At 39.6% G+C, this 23,822-nt stretch overlaps 1 protein-coding gene across 2 annotated transcripts in view; it reads left to right on the forward strand.

Moving 5' to 3' along the window:
* abcb11 (ATP binding cassette subfamily B member 11) overlaps positions 1-23,822 on the forward strand; it is a 168,147-nt gene that overhangs the window by 111,324 nt on the left and 33,001 nt on the right. For both annotated transcript variants that reach the window (XM_062964889.1, XM_062964885.1), the window contains exons 12-19: positions 1,196-1,309; positions 5,995-6,105; positions 6,222-6,347; positions 10,531-10,734; positions 12,915-13,085; positions 13,640-13,841; positions 17,707-17,770; positions 21,077-21,215. In XM_062964889.1, the coding sequence (XP_062820959.1) occupies positions 1,196-1,309; positions 5,995-6,105; positions 6,222-6,347; positions 10,531-10,734; positions 12,915-13,085; positions 13,640-13,841; positions 17,707-17,770; positions 21,077-21,215 (1,131 nt within the window). The remainder of the gene's footprint in view (positions 1-1,195; positions 1,310-5,994; positions 6,106-6,221; positions 6,348-10,530; positions 10,735-12,914; positions 13,086-13,639; positions 13,842-17,706; positions 17,771-21,076; positions 21,216-23,822) is intronic.

Consider the following 23,822-nt stretch of genomic DNA (forward strand, 5'->3'; position numbering starts at 1 on the left):
TTACTGTTCACAAAGGGTTATCCCAATAAGCTGGAAATTTCAAAGGGGTAAAAGAAAATATACATTGCAGTCTTTGGTTGTTTTAAGTCCAAGAAGCTCTGAAGCTGAGAAGCTTTTCCAGGTCCCTCTTTCTCAATGACTGTGAATGCCGGAGCAAACTCAGCCTCAGTCCAAATGGCCTATGTTTGAAGACACAGTCTTCCTCTGTTGCCAAAGGACTGATTTGAAGGCGCTTGAGACTCCTCAACGTCGTTCAGGTTGGCTCTGAACATGAAGCGTAAGTCTCAAGGGTAAGAGCACTCAGAATTGGTGCTGAGAGGTAACTTAATCAAGGGCTTTTAGAGCCAAATCTTTCTCTCACGTCCATCAGGTAGAAAGCTTGATGGTGGAATGAAAGGAAACACTGTCCTACTCCAGGAAGAGGTGGAGCCAAACAATTGAGCTGAGGAAGCAATATAACTGGTGCAAACAACATTGATTGACAGATATAAATAACCAATCCAACTACATTTACAGGGTAAAAGCAAAATCAGGCATGATATAACAATTCAAATCTTGCAACTTACAGTTCCACATATAGATGGCGCCACTCGCACCGTCACAAGCAGTTTGGACTCAGATAAACCAGTTCAAAGCAGATATTGTGTTTTATCTGTCTTGATATTCTGGGTTGTATGGCTGTGTGGAAAGGACCCAAGCCTACAGGAAAAGCCAGGATACACCCCACATTCTCCTGCTGAGTTAATTGAGTTGTAAACTACTTTTGTTCTTTGACTTAGTTTGCAACCATATAAATAAGCTGAAGACCAATGTGGAAAGTGGAAGGAGAAGAGAGCAAATAGAACATTTTAAAGACAATTGAAAATATGGGATAGGAAAGGATTAATTGGGAAACATAATGGGTAAATTTAAGGAACACCACTCTGAAAATGAGTTTCCTATTGGCATATGGGATCAGCTTCATCTTGCTATGGTGAAACTTAAATGTAGTGGGAAATCATTGTCTCTTTTAAATTATATTCCTGAGTTCAGAAATTGCATCTTTTTATGTTCTTTTTAAAAAAATGAAAGCCTTTGTGTTCTGGTAGAAATATTGTTTAATGGCTTCAACATATTCAATTGTGATTCAGTATCTGCCCTGAAACCATATAGATATTTCAGGAAACATAATTATCTTTCTTTTTGTGCTCTTCAGGTTTTCTTTGGAGTCCTGATAGCAGCCTTAAATCTTGGCCAAGCTGCTCCTTGTCTAGAAGCTTTTGCAACTGGCCGGGGGGCTGCAACAAATATTTTTGAGACAATAGATAAGGTGAGTAACACTTGCTTCAGTGTTATTGCTTTTGAGGAGGAAATATATATCACGTAAGCCTTGAGTAGCATGGGGGTTTACTACTCGAAAAGAAATATTTTAGTTCTTAAGACAAAATTGATGGCAGATTAAAGCAAAACAGCACTATGCCTGTGAATTTGCCAGGAGTAAATTTCACCAAGTGACATTTCTAAGTGATTTGCTTATGAATATTCAGGCAATTACTGAGCCTGAATATTTGTCTATTAGGACCACATGCTACAAGCTGCCAGATCATCAAGAAATTGCACTGGAAGGCAAGAAGGCTGCTCACTATTAAGTAGTTTCAGAAACTACACATCTATAGCCTCGCCTCTCTGATGGTTATCAGAAATGAAATTAATCCAAAGGGACAGAGAAGGATATTAATATGTATAGTGTCTCTGAAGCTTCAAGGAACAGTAAGGATAAAATATTGGTCCAACCAAATTCTAGTGGTGCCAATGGGATTTTGTTCATAGAAGCCAGCTATCTTCTATATACAGCAGAGCTTTCCAAACTCTGTGTTGCAACATGTTAGCTGCAGTATGTGGGTGTTTGGCGTAAAGATATTCATAAATGACAAAAACCTTGGAAATGTATATTATTACACTGGTCAACACATTTTTGGGAAAGTTTCTGGGAATGTTCCTCTCTGATGGTTATCAGAAATGAAGTTAATCCAAAGGGACAGAGAAGGATAATAATATGTATAGTGTTTCTGAAGCTTCAAGGAACAGTAAGGATAAAATATTGGTCTAACCCAGGGGTCCTCAAACTTTTTAAGTGGAGGGCCGATTCACAGTCCCTCAGACTGTTGGGGGGCCGGACTATGAAACAGTCCAAAATTAGGATTGTTGTTGTTGAGTACCTTCAAGTCATTTCAGACTTAGGTCAACCCTAAGTCTAAAGTTTAGGACAGGGGCCAGGTAAATGAGGCCTTAGTTTGGAGACCCCTGATCTAGATGATCTCAAGACCATAGGTAAGCAATGAGACCTCCAAAAACCATCTAGATGGTCTCATAAGACCATCAGTAAGGAAAGGGACCTTCAAAGACCATCTAGATGATCTCATAAGGCCATCAGAAGACTATAGATAAGGAAAGGGACCTCAAAGACCATTGAAATGGTTTCATAAGACCATAGGTAAGGAAAGAGACCCTCAAAGACCATCTAGATGATCACATAAGGCCATCAGAAGACCATAGATAAGGAAAGGGACTTCAAAGACCATCAAGATGGTTTCATAAGACCATAGGTAAGGAAAGGGGCCCCCACAGGCCATCAAGATGGTCTCATAAAACCATACATTAGTAAAGGGACCCTCAAAGGCCATCTAGATGGTCTCATATGACCACAGGTAAGGAAAGTGACCCCAAAAAGCCATCTAGATGGTCTCATAAGGCCATAGCTAAGCAAAGAGACCTCCAAAGACCAAGTAGACTTAGGTCAACCCTAAGTCTAAAGTTTAGGACAGGGGCCAGGTCAATGACCTTGGAGAGCCCCATCCGGCCCCCGGGCCTTAGTTTGGGGACCCCTGGTCTAACCAAATTCTAGTGGTGCCAATGGGATTTTGTTCATAGAAACCAGCTATCTTCTATATACAGCAGAGCTTTCCAAACTCTGTGTTGCAACATGTTAGCTGCAGTATGTGGGTGTTTGGCGTGAAGGTATTCATAAATGACAAAAACTTTGGAAATATATATTATTACACTGGTCAGCATGTTTTTGGGAAAGTTTTTGGGAATGTTCCTCCACAAGTTTGGGTGAACGAAGTAGATTTTTACATGCTGAACACAACTATGTATTTATTATGTCTGTATCACGTACAGTTTGCCAGAAAAAGGTGACACATCCTAAGCATTGCTATATGACTACAGTGTTCCCTCACTACTTTGCAGTTCACTTTTCGCTGTTTCGCTGTTTCGCGGTTTCGCGGTTTCGCGGTTTTTCAGTAAACTCTAAAAGAATATTATAAATCATAAAAATTTACAATTTACATCCTAAGGAAGGGAGGAAGGAGAAACCAAAGGGAGAGAAAAGGAGCCCAAGCGGCAACGGGAGGAGGAGGCGATTTATCAACACACAATTGGTTCATAAAGCCTTAAATTAGTGTATTACTACTAAAATAATGTATAAATATTGACATTAATATAGTGTCCCTACTTGACGGATTTTCACTTATTGCGGGTGGTCCTGGAACATAACAGTGAGGGAACACTGTATAGAGGCATGTACTATGACAATAATGGTGTCACCAGGAAACAAAACTAAAAATGTTTTGCCACAGAGTTTTGTTTGTAATCACTGTCCAACGCTTTGCGGATGAAGTCCAACAATAGTCACTTAACACAAACAGATTCAACTTGCCCTGATACCACTTCTCCATCTTGGCAATGTCCTAATGAAACATTTCATCATGTTCGTCACCCTGTAGTCAACTTCATCCAGTCATAATGGAAAATCTAGAGATTTCTAGCAAAAACAGACCTCTAGGAATCTCTATATCAGGAGCCCCTGTGGCGAAGTGTGTTAAAGCACTGAGCTGCTGAACTTGCAGACCAAAAGGCCCCAGGTTCAAATTCTGGGAGCGGAGTGAGCGCCCGCTGTTAGCTCCAGCTTCTGCCAACCTAGCAGTTCGAAAACATGCCAAGGTGAGTAGATCAATAGGTACCGCTCCGGCGGGAAGGTAACGGCGCTCCATGCAGTCATGCCGGCCACATGACCTGGGAGGTGTCTATGGACAACGGCGGCTCTTCGGCTTAGAAATGGAGATGAGCACCAACCCCCAGAGTCAGACATGACTGGACTTAACGTCAGGGGAAACCTTTACCTTTAGGAATCTCTATGCCCTCCAATGTAGTTCTAAGTTCAGCTTCTAATGGCCCATAACTGGCACACTTCAGGCTTGAATGGACATCCAGCTCAACTGGATTCTATTGTGTATAAAAAGCTCCAGAAGCATGCATACCGTGTTTCCCCAAAAATAAGACAGTGACTTATATAAATTTTTGCTCCCAAAGATGTGCTAGGTCTTATTTTCAGGGGATGTCTTATTTTTCCATGAAGAAGAATTCACATGTATTGTTGAACAAAAAAATGAACATTTATTATATACTGTACAGTAGTTGTCATCACAAATCAGCATAACCAGACAAACTATGAATCCTATCAAGAATTTCTTGTTACGACCATTATTTCCATGTACAACTGGTACCAATCCTGCATGCTCTGGTGTTCTGTTTGGCAGGCGCTGGGCATGTTTCCAAACAAAAACTTTGCTAGTCTTACTTTTGGGGGAGGCCTTATATTTAGCAATTCAGCAAAACTTCTACTAGGTCTTATTTTTCGGGGATGTCTTATTTTCAGGGAAACAGGGTAGGAGAAACATGTTTGCATTGCTTGTATCACAATAGGCTTTTCTCCACTGTATAATCTTGACCCATCAATAAGGACTGCTCTGAAAACCCAGTTGGACTAGATGTCTATTCAAGCCAGAAATGTGCCAGTGGTGAACTATGGACCAAATAGGTCAAAACTAGACTGCATAGGGCATCCAAGTTATTGTTGTGTTCCTCTATTGCCCTCAGTGGCCACCATTGTATCTGAAATAAGTGCAAATTGCCAGAAAAAATATCCTGAATGTTAATAGTGTCACAAAAGAAGGGCTCTTTTCTCCTCACTGAAGAAGGTGCTCAAAATATTTCTTTGTAACAAACAAATTATGACAGTTCTTTGTGACTGAAAGAAATCATGTCAATGCAGTCAAACGGGGTAATAAAACTATATAAGACTCAATAGTATTATATAGGAGCCCCGATGGCGAAGTGCGTTAAAGCGCTGAGCTGCTGAACTTATAGACCGAAAGGTCCCAGGTTCAAATCCCGGGAGCGTCTTGAGCACCTGCTGTTAGCTCCAGCTCCTGCCAGCCTAGCAGTTCGAAAACATGCAAATGTGAGTAGATCAATAGGTACCGCTCCAGCGGGAAGGTAACGGCGCTCCATGCAGTCATGCCGGCCACCTGACCTTGGCGGTGTCTACGGACAACGCCGGCTCTTCGGCTTAGAAATGGAGATGAGCACCAACCCCCAGAGTCAGACATGACTGGACTTAACGTCAGGGGAAACCTTTACCTCTTTAGTCACATCATTATTTTGCATTTCAGGTGTTTGCACCACACCTTTATACCTGACTATAGAATATATTTCTATAGAATAATGCCCTTTCTACACTGCCATACAATTCAGATTATCAAATCAGATAATCCACATTATCTTCTTTGAACTGGGTTATATGAGTCTACACTGCCATGTAATCCAATTCAAAGCAGATAATTTGGATTTTATATGGCAGTGTAGGAGGGGCCTATGATGCTAGCATTTAGAATATTAGTACTGACAGAAGCAGCAATATCAATATTTATAAATTGCAAGTGACACCTATGCACGTGGTGCTTTTACAGATTATGAGAAGCTAAGTCTGATAGGTTTACAATCTTGAAAGCAACATAAGCAAGAGGAAACGGAAGGGAGTTGTGATATACTTGAGAAGATATGGTTGCTTTGTTTATACATACTATGCTGAATCACAATATGATTATAGAGAGAGATGGAGATTGTTTTCTTTAGAAAAAAATAAATGAGTAACATTGGTCAACTTTGCTCTAGAAACCTGCCATTGACTGTATGTCAGAAGACGGCTACAAACTGGATAAAGTCCGAGGGGAAATTGAGTTCCACAATGTGACGTTCTATTATCCATCTAGACCTGAAGTGAAGGTAAAGGCTTATCCCTTTCTTGTTTGGTGTTCCAACAGCTTCCAAATGTTGCTTTGAAAACTAAACTAACATTTCTCAAATATGACATCTCCCTCAATCTCTCTCTTAATTTACAGATTTTAGATAAACTCAATATGGTTATCAAATCAGGGGAAACAACAGCTTTTGTTGGCCCCAGTGGAGCTGGGAAGAGTACCACCATACAGCTTATTCAGCGCTTCTATGATCCTAGCGAAGGCATGGTGAGTGTTGATCCTCCTTTCTTCAAAAGCAGGTTGTCATTTTCCTTAAGCTAAAGAATCTGGAAGCATAATCTATGACTATGGTGAACAACATCATCATCGTGTTATTGAAGTCTTTCATGGCCAGAATTACTGGGTTGCTGTGAGTTTTCTGGGCTGTATGGTCATGTTCCAGAAGCATTTTCTCCTGACGTTTCACCTGTATCTATGGAACGCATCCTCAGAGGTTGTGAGGTATGTTAGAAACAAGGCCAGTGGGGTTTATATATCTGTGGAATGTTCAAAACTCTTGTCTGTTGGAGACAGGTGTGAATGTTTCAATTGGTCACGTTGATTAGCATTGAATAGCCTTTCAGTTTCAAGGTCTGGCTGTTTACTGCAACAATTGGGCCACACAGTTTACAGAAAACTTACTGTTCCGTCTCCCAGGAGTTTGATTTGCATTCTCCCATGGTTGTAGGGAATAGCACCCTTTTTTGCATTTGTTCCAGGGTTGCTGCAGATTCTGCAGCACTCTGATAGTTAGCCATTAGCAGAGTTTGTAGCCAGCTCAGCAAAGTCTTTGCTGCTTGCAGCTTGCAAAAGTATCCTTTTGTTATTGAGACCGCCCCTTTTCCTGGGGAAAGAAGGCTCCATTTTCAGATGCCTCTTCTGCCTTCTAGAATGAAGAAAAAAGAACTCAGATGTGCTTGTGTGGCCAAGTCAGGCCAGCTCTGACAAAGCCATCATAAGTACTGACCTTCTGCCTTTAAAACTAGTGCTGAGCATAAATAGGGAAAGACCTGTTCTTTCTAAAAATAGTAGTTTAGCATTGGGGCAGAGAATATCTCAGGATTTCTCTGCCATTGGAAGAAGCTTTACCTACTTCGCCTCAAAAACTAGCTTTGAGCTTAGATAGTGATAGACCTTCTCTTTCTGATAGCAGCTCAGGACTAGGGTAAAGAGGATCTCAGGATCTCTTCGCCTTTGGAGGAAGTTAACCCAGCAACTAAAGGGGAAAAGCAAGAAAGGAACATCTGCAAGGCTTTATAAGTTGACTGTTTATATTTGCAACCTTAACTACGTGTGCCAAGTCTGCCAAGGACTATGAGAAAATAAAATTTTGTTTGATTGTTCAACTTGAAGTGCCTTTGGTTACTGGGATTCCAGAGCTTCTAAGTAAGGCCCCCGCAATTCACCCGGGCAAAGGAAGAAGCACATCTTAAAGCTCTAAAAGATGCCTGGGTGTGACGGCATACTTACACATATGGATAGATACCTACTTAAAAACTCCAACCATCACCCAAGTCAAAAAAGGAATCCTTGGCAAACTATGCAAAAAGAATCTACGAACCCCACTGTTATGAATAACTTTAAATAACTTTTAAAGCATGGGCTCTTTTTATTGCAGTTTTCAGTGTGAGAGAGTATATCTGAACTTTTACAGAACTTTTACACAAAGGATAACATTAGACATACAGATTCTATGTAACTACATTGGATTCCACAACAACCTATTGCATTGTCTAACAAACAAAGGAGGAGGTTTTACATTATTACTCAGCATTCACACATATGTTCATGCATTCATCCTCATGCATTCAAAGATTACCATATCCTTTCTCTCTCCTTGGAGAAGCACATGCTCAAGCCAGGCCCTGCTTCCCCTGCAGCTTGCTAACACATAGTTCCAAAACATCAAAACGCCAAAACTTCAAAACTCCAAAATGCATTCTTTTTTCCTAAAAATAATGCAAAGGATCAGAATCCTGCTTTCCCTACAGTAGAACTGACTCCCTGTTAATGTATCATGACTCCAAAATGCATTATTTTCTCTTCCTTTGAGAAAAAGAGGCCCAAAGTGACCAGCAAATCAGATTCCTTGCAAATCTGACACTCCCATACACCATCTCCACAGAGCATGTCAGGTGGGCTAGACTCCTCTGGTCTGCCACAGTTTCTGGATTGTCATAAGGTCACTTATATAGCAATATTTTGCTGATGTTGTCCCAAGTTGCAAATTAATGATAGATGTCTTCCATCCTGGAATATCCTGGCTCCATCTCAGTTGCCTGGCCAGATGTTGATTCTTGTTGAATAGTGTTGGCAAAGATAAGCCTTGTGTTGACTTCTTTCTTAACCGTTGTAAACATTTCTTTAGCTTGTTATAAATATTTCTTATCACTGTCACAGTTCTTATCACAGTTCACCAGGCAGGTCAACTATTTCAGTTCTCATTAGAAAGTTTTAATTACAGTTCCTGAAAGTGAAATGGCAGACAAAGGTTTGAGGTAATGAGACAAAGGGAGTTCTGGTGGCTGTAGAAAAAAAAGACGTTTATTCTCAGTGGCCAGAGAGAATAACCAATATAGACCCCCCTGTCTCCAGGAAAAAAGGGTACAAGACAAAGAAACACAGATCCTTATATACTATTTTGGCCTACCTCTATCTATGTCACATAGGTATTATCCATCACCAATTAGTGTCAAAAAAGTCTTACTTGGCACTTAACTAAAAAGCTACCTTTGCATTTTCCTAAAATATAGACTACTTCAAGACTTCTGACCCTCCATTAGGCGTTATCTCTGGAATTTCCATCTAAGCTCTCAGGATTCATTAATTAAGGAATTTCCCCCTATCTCAGCTGTCAGAGAGTCATTAGCACTCCTCCAGGGCACCAGGTCTTATCTTGACATCCCAAAAAGCCTTAATTTGTCTTTTGTCCATTAGCTTATCTACTCTTGTTGACACTTGACATATGTCCCTGGTACTCAGAGTGAACTTTGGTCTTGCTTATGGGAAGACAATTATTTGCTGAGCAGAGTGTATTTTTTGGCTATAGGCATACAATTCTGCTTGTGATTACATTTTTCCTATTTCTATTTCTTAACATGATTACATTCAATATATAGTTTCCAATACAAGTATTATATTTTCCCAATACACCTTCATCAAAAGCAGGTGGTTATTGCAGACCTTAATATTTTAGAATAGTGTCTTCAACATTTACCTCTCATTCATACATCTTCCATATAGTTCCATTCAAACCATATATCATATTTTCCCCCATGGCACCTCCTCCTCCAAGGGGAGCTGAACCATCTAAACTGGACTCTACAGGCCAATAGATACTTCATCAGAAGAGCTGCAAGACCAAGAACAAGTCATGAGAGTAAAGACAAAGATCCACCCAGAGGAAAAATGTTCTTACCATACATCAAGGGAACCAGTGACCACATAGGAAAGCTGCTGAAGAAACACAATGTGCAAGCTATCTACAGACCCACTAAGAAAATCCAACAAATGCTACGTTCAGCAAAGGACAAGAGGGATCATCTCACCTCTGAAGGAGTCTACTGTATCTCATGCAGCTGTGGACAAGTCTACATAGGAACCACCAAACACAGCAGCATTGCCCAGGCACGAATCAAGGAATATGAAAGGCACTGTAGATTCACTCAACCAGAGAAGTCAGCCATAGCAGAGCACTTTATAAAACCAACCTGGACATAGCATATTATTTGAGAACACAGAAATGTTGAACCACTCTAACAACCACCATGCCAGACTACACAGAGAAGCCACTGAAATCCACAAGCATGTGGACAATTTCAACAGAAAGGAGGAAACCATGAAAATGAACAAAATCTGGCTACCAGTATTTTAAAACTCTAAAATCAGAACTGTAAATAAAGAACAACACTCAGAAAACTGGGGAATTCCAGACAGGAAACAATCAGGGCCAGCTAACACCTCCCAACAAAGGACTCCCCAGGCAGCAAACACCCAGGCTTTGAAACTGAAAGGCTATTCAATGCTAATCAAGCTAGCCATTTGCAACATTCACATGTACCTCAATCAGACAAGGGTTCTTTCTCTCACCCTGAACATTCCACAGATATATAAACCCCACTGGCCTTGTTTCCAGCATACCTCACAACCTCTGAGGATGCCTGCCATAGATGCAGGTGAAACGTCAGGAGAAGATGCTTCTGAAACATGGCCATACAGCCTGGAAAACTCACAGCAACCCAACATCATCATCGTTGTTGTTGTTGTTGTTCACTTTATTATGGTCCCAGCCCTATTTTTTCTTTTGAGAAGTTTCCAGACTGAACATATTCCTCCTTCATACCTAACTGAACAATTGGAGAAATGTACTATGACTAGTTATTTCTTTCTACTGATTACTGTCATTGTATAGGTTACTCTGGATGGGCATGATCTTCGTTCGCTGAACATCCAGTGGCTCCGTTCGTTAATTGGCATTGTTGAGCAGGAGCCTGTCCTCTTCTCTACAACCATTGCTGAGAACATTCGCTACGGTCGAGAAGATGCAACTATGGAGGATATTGTTAGAGCAGCCAAAGAAGCCAATGCCTACAACTTTATCATGGACTTGCCTTTGGTAAAGTGAATGTTGGATTTTAAAAGATGCTTCTTCTTTTTTTTTTTTTTACAAAGGGTGGGCTTCTATTTTGCTTTAATGTCTAAAAAGGTAAAAAAGACAAACCACACATGTAAAGGAAGAAATGAGTACACTCAGTTGGACAGGCTTTCCACAATGTTTGAAAAGTCTGTTTCACTAAGTTCATGGCCAATCAGGTCGTAAAAGCATCTCTTCCAATGCTCATCCCAGTGAGGGAACCTTGCTTGCAGTGAGGTTGGGCGGTGGCGCAGGCTGGTTAGCAGCCAGCTGCAACAAATCACTCTGACCAAGAGGTCATGAGTTTGAGGCCAACCCAAGCCTGCGTCTGTCTCTGTCTCTGTTCTATGTTATGGCATTGAATGTTTGCCTTATATGTGTGCAATGTGATCCGCCCTGAGTCCCATTCGGGGTGAGAAGGGCAGAAAATAAATACTGTAAATAAATAAATACATGGACAATAAACAGATACCACACTTCAAGAAACAAGTTTTGATCTTTAATACTTTTGATGACTTTTAAATTAACAAAATATGTACAAACATGACATTCTGATGGAACTGTATGCTTTCAACAGGCCTGTTGTAGGTTGAGGCTCACCAAATCCTGTGCTTCATCAGCCTTATATAATGACCTGCCAAAACGCTTGAGAGTTTCTCTGTTTTTGCAGTTTCGGGGAGGAAGAGAGAAAATAGGGCACACTGAGGCCCTAATATATAAGTTTAAGAGACTTTTTCTTTTAAAGACTCTTCATAATCTCAGGCCTTTAACTGTTGTTTACATGACTCATCTATAAATCCAGCACAGTAGACAGGCAAAAGAAGCAGGAAGTTAAATAAGCCTAGGTAAAGTGCTTGATGCTAGATATTTATAATAATAATAATAATAATAATAATAATAATAATAATAATAATAATAACAACAACAACTTTATTTTTATACCCCGCCTCATCTCCCTGAAGGGACTCGGGGCGGCTTACATGGGGCCTTGCCCGATACAACAATCAAATAACAATAACAGCGCAGTAACACAATTATCCCAATAAAAACATCAGCATCAGTAAAAAAACAACAACAATAAATTAAAATCAATATGCAGCGTACAATGTTAAAAACAGGAGACTAATTCATAGATCCCGGGCAAAGTGCAGAATGTTCCGAAATGGGGAAAGGTAATTACAGTTGAGATCCAGGCAATGCAGAAATACGCCATCTCTATATTGGCTTGTACTTAAAGAGATGTCTGAGTTCTTTTTCTCAATTTTTTTCAAGATTTTAACAGAAAACACACACACAAAAACCCACAAAGTTTTTCTCTCCTTTTACATTCCAAAGAATTGGCAACAACTATCTGTAAGCATTTGCTTCTACACTTCCCTTTCCATGTTTTTGTTATTATGCAAAGGGGGTGGGAAACTTGTTATTTCTCTAATGAGCAAATGGGCATGTGATAGGTTAGATGTACCTTCCCACTGGAAGGAGAAACACACATTTTTATCTTAATTCTGTAAATGAAAGTGAAAACAAGAAACACGTTATTCTTTGACTTCTTTGATTCATGTAATGTACCCAAGGGGAACATGTGAAAGACCTTTGACTACTTGTGTCCTATTGTTGTGGAATTTCGTTTGGACGCGGGTGAAGAAAGCAGAGTGACAGCAGAAGTTGTTTTCAAGATAGTTTACTTTTGGCCAAGAGCAGGTGGCAATGTTAGCTAATGCCCAGAAAACGCAGTGCCACACCTTGCCTGTAGTGGCTTTCCAATTTATACAATTTTACAGAAGCATGCACAGAAAGCTAACTGACAATGGAATTTGCTATTATAATTCTTTTGGACATGCGTAGTTGCCTTGTAACTTATATAACTCATTACTCATCACATCAGGTGAAGTGTCCATAGTTTGCTCCACGTATGCACTATCCTCAGGTGACATGTTCATAGTTCATTTCACGTATGCATCATCCAGCAACCAAATCATTACTGCAGTTTGCATGACCTTATATTGTGAGCAAAGAGCAAATGTCAGGCAGAACATGTCCTGTCAACACTTTCATGGAAAAACAAGATTTTTGAGTAAGGGTCATCTAGGTAAGGGATTTTTAGGGTCTTTAAATAAAATATTCAAGAGCTGCTCCATTACTATTCTCTCTGTGTATTTCAGCAATTTGAGACTCTGGTTGGAGAAGGAGGTGGCCAAATGAGCGGAGGTCAGAAGCAGAGAATTGCTATTGCTCGAGCCTTAGTTCGGAAACCTAAAATCCTGCTTCTGGACATGGCTACCTCAGCACTGGACAATGAAAGTGAAGCTATAGTTCAAGAGGCACTTCATAAGGTTTGCCATGTTTCAATATTGTTTCAAGATGACAGAACTAGGTGTGGAAACAAACGCCCACTTATCTCTGATCTTTTAATCTTTGAGGTTAGCATTAAATGTTTTTATGCTAAGATTCCAAGATAAAACATTTGAAAACAGTTAGTAGAGCAAGTGTGGCATAGCAAGTAGAATCTCTTCTGAGGAACAGGAAATAACCCACTCAGCTAGTCATTTCCTTTTAGGTCTATCGTGAGGCTAACAGAGCCTGCGATGGCCTAGGGGATAAAAGCCTTGTGACTTGAAGGTTGGGTTGCTGACGTGAAAGGTGCCAGGTTCGAATCCCACCGGGGAGAACGTGGATGAGCTCCCTCTATCAGTTCCAGCTCCATGCAGGGACATGAGAAAAGTCTCCCACAAGGATGGTAAAACATCAAAACATCCGGGCGTCCCCTGGGCAACGTCCTTGCAGACGGCCAATTCAAGTAGGATTCATTCCTTGTGATAAAAATGGCAAATCTATATACTTTCCTTCATGCCATTGCTCTACTCTGAGAATATTTTCCCTGCCTTAGGTACGCCTTGGACGCACTGCGATCTCCATTGCACATCGCTTATCCACAGTCAAAACTGCTGATGTCATAATTGGTTTTGAACATGGCAGAGCTGTGGAAAGGGGAAAACACGAGGAACTGATGGAACGGAAAGGGGTTTATTTTACCCTAGTGACTTTGCAAAGCCAAGGAGACAAGGCACTCACAGAAACATCAGCACAAAGCAAGTATCTTATTTGTGCACATTTTAAACATGTTGATGAGTGAATTCCAGTTTAATAGAGTGTGAACCTTTTATTACTATGGGTCCGTGAAGATTCAGGCTGTAGTCGCATGCATAATAAGAATCAAAGAGCCTGCTTTGCAGAAGGTCAGGCTCACCTCAGATACTACTCTACTTGTACCCACTCTCCAAGATAAGAATCTTTCCCGTCATCTACTTTCTGATCTTTCTAACTGGAGATGGCAAGAATTGCTTTCCTACTGTGCTGTCGCACCTGGGGCTATAACTCTTAGCGAAAGAGGCATGGACGTGACATCTTTCCCCAGGGGATTGCTTCTTGCCCTCCTTTAGGGAAACTGGAACTTCCAAGGACCAAAATACTGTAGATAACTCAAAACTGGTTTTATTGTTCACAAAAGGTTATCCCAATAAGCTGGAGGTTTCAAAAGGGCAAAGGAAAGTATACATTACAGTCTTTGGTTGTCTTAAGTCCAATGAGATTTGTAGCTGAGAAGCTTTTCCAGGTCCCTCTTTCTCAATGGCTGTGAATGCTGGAGCAATCCTCAGCCTCAGTCCAAATGGCCTATGTTTGAAGACACAGTCTTCCTCTAATGCCAAAGAACTGATTTGAAGGCGCTTGAGACTCCTCAACGTCGTCCAGGTTGACCCTGAACATGAAGCATAAGTCTCAAGGGTAAGAACCTCAGAATTGGTACTGAGAGGTGACTTAATCAAGGGCTTTTAGAGCCAAGTCTCTCTCTTGCGTCCATCTGTTAGAAAGCTTGATGGTGGAATGAAAAAGGAAACACTGTCCTACTCCAGGAAGAGGTGGAGTCAAACAATTGAGCTGAGGGAGCAATATAACTGGTACAAACAACATTGATTGACAGCTATAAATAACCAATCAGTCCAACTACATTTACAGGGTAAAAGCAAAATCAGGCATGATACAATTAAAATCTTGCAACTTACAGTTCGACATATAGATAGCGCCACTCGTGCCATCACACCTACTAAACTATAATCTTTGCTTTAAAACTCATTTGTTAGTCACAATTAAAATAGATCTGTTGGATTAATACGAACTTGATAAGTCAACACTTATGCAAGTTCAATTTATTCAGTTTAGTTGAGTCTAACAACAACAACAACAACAACAACAATAACTTTATTTTTATACCCCGCCCCATCTCCCCAAAGGGACTCGGGGCAGCTTACATGGGGCCTGGCCCGATAAAACAATCAAATAACAATAACAGAGCAATAACACAATTATCCCAATAACAGTAACAAAGTAATAAAACAATTATCCCAGTAAAAAACATCAACATCAATAAAAACATTCATTAAAATCAACAAGCAGGATACAGTATTAAAAACAGGAGACTAAGTCGTAGATCCCAGGCAAAGTGCAGAGTGTTACGAAATGGGGAAAGGAAATTTCACAGTTGAATGGACAATAAAGTGCGGTATAAAATGACAAGACAACAACAATGGGACTATTATGGAATGGACAGATAGATCAATCCAGCAACAATTAAACATTGAACAATTAAACATTGAATTTCAGTCTTGGAACATAAGTGAGGAGACTGGCTGTCCAGATGCATGTTATTCATCTCCCCAAAGTCCCATCCAGCATGCTCAATGGTGAGATATTCTGGGAGCTGCTGCTGAAACCTTTGGGGTGGGGGAATCAAAGGTTTGCTGGTGGGAATAAGATACATGTGCTTTGTCAGTGATGTTCATACCAGAGTTCTTTAATAATAATAATAATAATAATAATAATAATAATAATAATAATAATAATAATAATAATAATATATTTATACCCCACCATCATCTCCCCGCGGGGACTCAGGGCAGCTTACATGAGGCAGAGGCCCAAACAACATAAGGACAAAATAAACAACAACATAATACGAATCACAATATAAAAGATAAAAACAATAATACACATATTTTTACACATATGCCTGGGCGAGCTGGTTCCTTTGTTGCAGTTCATTTTAGGAATGTCTTGCTAAAATTGATATGACTATGTCAATCTCGATATTTTTCTAAAAGAGTTCCTCATCTTCCTGAAACAGTATTACAAAATATCAGAAACAGAATGTAAATTGCTTCAAGTGTGCATCCTTTTCTAGTGTATGCCATTGTGGCCAGCCAACAGTCAGAGGTGCTTCTTCATTTATTGCATCTAATTTTGTCTTGCTTTCACCATGTCAGAAGAGACAACAGAGCTAGTCATGTGCTGAAATGTAGCATTTCAGACTGAGGCAGAGGCTCACTTACTTAAGTGTTCTTCTCTTGTAAAAAAAATGGCGTGTAATGTACTAAATTAATATGTTAGTATAACTGGTTCTAGTTTCACTTTTGTTCTGACATTCCAGTTATGTATTTGCCATGACATTTTGCTTTGAAGGGAAGTTTTACTACCGTAGGTAACTCTCCCACATGCCACCTGCTATACAATCCAACAAAACCTGCCCCAAGTGACTACTCTGTGGGATTCTACTCTTGGTGAAAAATCTGCTTGAGGATTCCCTGCTGAAGTGTGAAGGGCCACATAACACATTTTTCCTGTGAACAGAATAGGTAGATGAGTTGTTGAAGGCTTTCATGGCCGGGATCACAGGGTTGTTGTATGTCTTTCGGGCTGTGTGGCCATGTTCCAGAAGTATTCTCTCCTGACGTTTCGCCAACATCTATGGCAGGCATCCTCAGAGGTTGTGAGGTATGGATAAGCTAAGTAAGGAAAGGAAAGAATATATATCTGTGGAGAGTCCAGGGTGTGGCAAGAGTCCTTTGTCACTGGGAAGCCAGTATTAATGTTTCAGTTAATCACCCTAATTAGCATTGGAAAGGTTTTGTCTCTTGCCTGGGGGGCATCCTTTGTTCAGTCATTAGCTGTCCTCTGCCCTCAGAGTGTTGGTTCCCATCTACTGTTTTGATTTTAGAGTTTTTTTTAATACTGGTAGCCAGATTTTGTTCATTTTCATGGTTTCTTCCTTTCTGTTGAAGTTGTCCACATGCTTGTGGATTTCAATGGCTTCTCTGTGTAGTCTGACATGATAGTTGTTGGAGTGGTCAAGCATTTATGTGTTCTCAAATAATATACTGTGTCCAGGCTGGTTCATCAAGTGCTCTGCTATGGCTGATTTCTCTGGTTGAATTAGTCTGCAGTGCCTTTCATGTTCTTTGACTCTTGTTTGGGCGCTGCATTTGGAGGTCCCTATGTAGACTTGTCCAAAGCTGCATGGTATCCGGTAGACTCCTGCAGAGGAGAGAGGATCCCTCTTGTCTTTCGCTGACCGTAGCATTTGTTGGATTTTCTTTGTGGGTCTGTAGATAGTTTGTAGGTTGTGCTTCTTCATCAGTTTGCCTACGCGGTCAGTGGTTCCCTTGATGTATGGAAAGAACACCTTTCCTCTGTGTGGATCTTTGTCTTGACTCTCATGGCTTGTTCTTGGCCTTGCAGCTCTTCTGATGTGTGTGGTGGACTATCCATTGGCCTGTAGAGCCCAGTTTAGGTGGTTTAGTTCACCTTGGAGGAGGTGAGGATCACAGATTCTTTGTGCATGGTCTGTCAGGGCTTTGATTGTGCTCCTTTTTTGACTTGGTAGAGATTGACACCACTCCCTGGTAGCCAGACATAAAATCATGGCAGAACATTAATCCATGAAGAGGAGCTTGCCAAATAAGCACACTTCAGACCCGTAACATAAAAGTCCACTTAGATTTGCATCACACTTTTGGCCTCCTAATAGATTTGTTTCATGCAGTGTAAAACTAAACAACCATTTTTAAAATGGTAACTAATAGCAATTTGACTTTTCTTCTAATGAGCCTCTATGTTTTGCAGTATCAGAACCAAGACTTGAGAAAGTACAGTCCTTCAGCAGGGGAAGTTACCGTTCCAGCCTGAGGTAAGATCAGGTCTTCGTACTGTTAAATATGGAACATTGCACAACGTAGTGTTAGCTGGTGAAAAAACACGTAGAAAAATAATTTGAAAAATCCTTTTCTTGTGGAAAGTGCATATATGATTTTGCAGATCAATGTCCAACCCGTGAGATATCACTTTAAAATAATGTAGGAATTGATGCAATAAGGACAGTTTTGTTATAGAATGTCCATTGTGATATCTATACGAGTGTGTATAAATGTGTGTGTGTTTCGGACTTAGAAATGCAAGACATATTCTAAATGCAAGACATATTCTATTGAAAAAAACTGCATACAACATTAACTTTCAATGGGCAACCTCTAAGGGTTTAGATCCTTTTAAATGGGAATCAGTTTACCACAGACAATTAGTATTCACCAGGAGAGACAAGCTTGTCTCATAAATCTGCTTTGTATAGAGAAGAATTTTAAATATAGTTCACCAGCGGGGCTAAAGTGCTTGTCTGGAACCTGATTATTTTCACTAAAGGCTTTGAAACAAGATTGTTATTGTGAAATGAGCATCCTCTTAGCATCTCAGTTTGTAAGCTTTGTTCTGAGATAAAAGTATGAACAACTATTCCACAAATGCAAAAATAATCTTGAAACTCACACTGTTTAGAAATACATTGACAGGGGCCTAACCACACTAGTCTTGTATGTTTGATGAGCAAGCTCCTGATCTTTCCTCCTCTATTATTCTGTGTTATATATGTCTCCATCTATGAATTTTTTAAATAGGCTAGTTGAGAAGTTGTTTCCTTCCCTTGCTTTCAAGCTGGTAGAAAGGAGAGGAATATACAGAGGCATCTTTGCAATAGCTGAACAACCAGATGCAAATCTGTCACATAAAATTGTATATTTGATCCAGGGGTCAATTCAGCCCTTGACTGAGATCTGCCAGCATACTGTTTTGCCAGTTCTGTTCTACCAGTTTGCCTCCTGATCCTGCAGGTCTAACTCTTAATAAAGATCCAGAAATACAATCTCTTCTTTCATTGCCCAGCTGCAAAACTGCTGCCAGCTACTGCTTGGGTACCCCCAATTCTCCAACTCCTGAATGACCATGCAAGGCATTCTCTTGCTGGAGATGCTGTCTTCCTTTCAGTGCGGTAGTTTTGAAAGGACACAGTAAATCGCCGCTTTCGCCTTCTTTGTAGAATGACTTGTGCTGACATAACCCAAGTATGTCATCATCAAGATTATATCCAACCATTTGCTCATGAAGTTTGCAGGAATGTGCCCAACAAAAGTGTCTTTGGAATTAGTACAAGTCACAACAAAGACAGCAATGATATGCACAGCTGTTTGCAAGTAAACCTCATTGCATTTAAGGAACATTAATTCTCCATTATTCCATCTATAGCAGTGATGCTTAATCTATCTAATGAGGGGCACTGGCAATCCCCACTCCCCAGTGTGCCACAGACTGGCACCATATTTGTGCCCATTTCTTACAGTTGGGACTGGCACTGGTTCACAGACCACAACATTGAGTGGCACTGATTTGTAGGACTGTAACAGAGCCCCGGTGGCGAAGTGTGTTAAAGCGCTGAGCTGCTGAACTTGCAGACCGAAAGGTCCCAGGTTCAAACCCCAGGAGCGACATGAGCGGCTGCTGTTAGCTCCAGCTCCTGCCAACCTAGCAGTTCGAAAACATGCCAATGCGAGTAGATCAATAGGTACTGCTCTGGCGGGAAGGTAACAGCGCTCCATGCAGTCATACCGGCCACATGACTTTGGAGGTGTCTACGGACAACGCCGGCTCTTCGGCTTAGAAATGGAGATGAGCACCAACCCTCCAGTCAGACATGACTGGACTTAACGTCAGGGGGAACCTTTACCTTTAACAGAGCAATGTGATAATTCAGGATTTCAGCCAATGCTTTCTATTCATCTTTCCACCTGGTTTTCCTATTCCCTCCTATAGAAATGAAGATATCATTCTGTGTTCACTGAGCCTGCCCAGTCTTCAGTAGGCAGTTTCTTGGCATTCTCCCTCAACTTCATTTTTTTCTATTCTTCCTAAAGATGTTTTGTATTTGTAGATCAGGGATCCAAGAATTATTTTTAACATGTGAGGATCTGACATTTGCAGGCAGACCATTGTTAATTTTCACTACTCACTGGCATGTTTCAAAATAAAAAAAACATCATTTGTCTTTGTAATCATTGTCATTCAACAAAAAGTGGTAATTATCTGAGTATCATGAAAGCAAGAGAAATATAATTTACTGTATATGCAAGAGTATAGCTAGGTTTTTCAGTCCTTTTTTAGAACTGAAAAAGCCCCCCTCGGCTTATACTCGGGTGAGGGTCCTGGTTGGCTTATATTCGGGTCAGCTTATACTCAAGTATATATGGCACATTTATTATTTTCCTCTATTATTGGCATTGTTACATTTATTATTTTCCTCTACTTATTATTATTATTATTATTATTACATTTACCATTTTACTCTTGTTATTATTGCTACTATTGAATTTATTTTAATCTATTTTTATTATTATTATTAATAGATTTATTATTTCATTCTGATATTATTGTTATTGTATTTATTATCTTACTCTATTATTGTTAATACATTTATTAATTTACTCTATTATTACATTTATTATTTTACTCTATTATTATTATTAGGATAAATAAGCACATTTACATTGAAGAAGTTGAGAATAATGATTTAATCAGAGTTGGACAGTGTTATCTTAAATTACAGTTTTATGTAAATATTCAAAAATGTAATTTTATTATTATCTATTTTTATTTCTGAGATTTACCGCTCTCAGCTTATACTTGAGTCAATGTTTTCCCAGTTTTTTGTGGTAAAATTAGGTGCCTCGGCTTATAGTTGGGTTGGCTTATACTCTAGTATATACGGTACTTAGAATTAGATTTCTTGAGTGTCTTGATGCTCCAGATTTGCCTGATCATTTCAGGAGGGGTGACCCAGCCAAATATTAGGATAGAGCTTGAAACCCTTCCCCACCCCATTGTCCACATGGCAAATCCTGGGATTTTAATGAATCTAATAATACCTCATTCTTGTGCATGTGTAGTACCAGATTGGCCAGACAACCATTGGTGTTTACACTTGAATATAGGCAAAAGTAAAAAATAGTGCATGTGTTTTAATAAGAATCACAACAAGAAAAGAATGAACAGGAGAAAACCTTTCCTATATGGTGCCATTTTATTTTAACTGGATTCCACATGATGATATAAACTCTTTATACTGATCTTTTTAAAATGTAGGCATTTCTCTTTATTCTTTTTCTCTTTATAGGGCTTCTCTTCGACAGCGTACCAGATCTCAGTTATCAAACCTAGTCCCAGACCATCCAGTATCAATGGTGGGAGACTATTCAGAGCATAACTACAGCCCAACTCCTCAATATGAAGAAAACGCTAGGCCACTGAAACAGGTTGGTAATATTCCTTAACAAGGAGAGACAAGTGTCCAATTACCAGGCTTTATTTCCTATAAAAATCTGCACATTAATTCTTCCATGTGTTTTTTGTGCATCATAAAAAGTAAAATATTAAAATGCAGATGCAGTGAGTGTTATAGATAATATTAATTATCAAAATTAATTTTGTAATACATTGTCAGTAAGGTTATTTGAATGGGTACATAACACTGAACATATGACTAGACAAGAACTGTTTCCAGTAAATATGAGTACTGGAATGGTTTTTAGCACATGTTAGATTTACAATTGACTGTGTACTACTGGAGAATAATATAGTAAAATTCCTGTTGAAATCTAATTATGAACAGCTCATTTGACTCTGTTAAATAACATGTTAATAAGATTTTGAATTGAAATCTAGTGTTTCTTGAGTATTCTTGCAACTTTTGGTCCTCCTCATATTTTTCTTGTGATCATCCATTCCAGTTTCTATTACTGGTTATGTACTGTATGTCAGGGTTGGGGAATATATGGACTTCCCAGATATTGTGTTGTTGAAGGCTTTCATGGCCGGGATCACAGGGTTGTTGTATGTCTTTCGGGTTGTGTGGCCATGTTCCAGAAGTATTCTCTCCTGACATTTCGCCCACATCTATGGCAGGCATCCTCAGAGGTTGTGAGGTATGGATAAACTAAGTAAGGAAAGGAAATAATATATATATCTGTGGAGAGTCCAGGGTGTGGCAAGAGTCCTTTGTCACTGGGAAGCCAGCATTAATGTTTCAGTTAATCACCCTAATTAGCATTGGAAAGGTTTTGTCTCTTGCCTGGGGGGCATCCTTTGTTCAGTCATTAGCTGCCCTCTGCCCTCAGAGTGTTGGTTCCCATCTTCTGTTTTGATTTTAGAATTTTTTAATACTGGTAGCCAGATTTTGTTCATTTTCATGGTTTCTTCCTTTCTGTTGAAGTTGTCCACATGCTTGTGGATTTCAATGGCTTCTCTGTGTAGTCTGACATGATAGTTGTTGGAATGGTCCAGCATTTCTGTGTTCTCAAATAATATACTGTGTCCGGGCTGGTTCATCACACCCTGGAGTCTCCACAGATATATATATTCTTTCCTTTCCTTACTTAGTTTATCCATACCTCACAACCTCTGAGGATGCCTGCCATAGATGTGGGCGAAACGTCAGGAGAGAATACTTCTGGAACATGGCCACACAGCCCGAAAGACATACAACAACCCTGTTCCCAGATATTGTTGGACTGCATAATCTAGAATCCTACATTATTGGTTGTACCATTAAGGCAGATGGGAGTTGCAGTCCAACAACACGTGGCAGACCACATGTTGCTCACCTGCAACATATAACTTCATGTACTTTAATTATAATTTCATATAAGCTTATATTAGAATGGGTAAAGAAAACTGCTTCTGCACTTTATGGAAAGGGGATTTTATTGCTGAATGCTGAACAAGGATTTTAAAAAAACCCTCTTACAAATGGAAATGTAGCATGTCGCAAAAAAGTCAAGAACAGAGCTAATTCTGCTGGTATTTTGGTTTCTATGGGCAGGATTTATTCATTTTTATTTATTTATTTATGTAATTAATAATAATAATAATAATAATAATAATAATAATAATAATAATAATAATAATAATAATTTTATTCTTGTACCCTGCCTCTATCTCCCCGCAGGGACTCAGGGCGGCTTACAAATGCAAAAGAGTATACATACAAAAACATCAAATACCGAAAACGCACAAATGAAAAATTAAAACATACGATTAAAATCAAACCATTAATAAGACAAAGTTAAAACACATCAATAAAAACATAAGGATGGGCTGATCAAAGTGCACTAAGTGAGACTTATAAACATGGAGGAAGTTAAAAGTGCTATAAGAACATGGTGGAGAACCCAAAAGTGAGTTGAACCCTGAGGCTATATAGAGAAATTACCCATGCGGATGCAATGTAATTCTATTTACCTTTCATAGAATCATAGAGATTATTGTGGCTATAGGCTAGATCTAGTCTATTTTTAGGAGTGAGCTATAAAATCTCATTCCCATTAGTGTTTTAAAAAATCAAGGTTTTTGGATGAAATATTTGGATACGTAGCATAGATGGGAAGATAGTATGGGAAAGCAAAATTGAAGAAGCGGAGCATGGAGATAGCAATTAAAGAAGTGTTATATCTATATAGTGGGATAAATCTGAGAAGAACCCATAGCTCACAGTTAGAACTTTGCATGCAAACAGTTCTAAATTCAGTATTTGTTACTTCCGGATAGGGTTGGGAAACAGTCCTATCTAAATTCCTCAAAGCCTTTCCCAGTTGGTGGAGCTGGCAATCTTGGGTTGAATGGACCGATAGTCTGATGTGTGATCAGACAGCTTTCTCTCTTTGTAAGGTATAAAGTCTCTGAATTCTGAGAGGAGTGAAAAGGATCTGGGACTTTTAAGAGGGGAAGTGATAGCCATTTTTGTCTCTGCTCGTGCTACCACTTTTCAAAGGGTTGGAATATTATGTTACCACTGATCATATTTATTATTTATTTACAACATTTATACCCCGCCCTTCTCACCCGAGGGGACTCAGGGCGGCTTA

Source organism: Anolis carolinensis, chromosome 1, assembly GCF_035594765.1.
Source record: "Anolis carolinensis isolate JA03-04 chromosome 1, rAnoCar3.1.pri, whole genome shotgun sequence".
Lineage (NCBI taxonomy): Eukaryota > Metazoa > Chordata > Lepidosauria > Squamata > Dactyloidae > Anolis > Anolis carolinensis.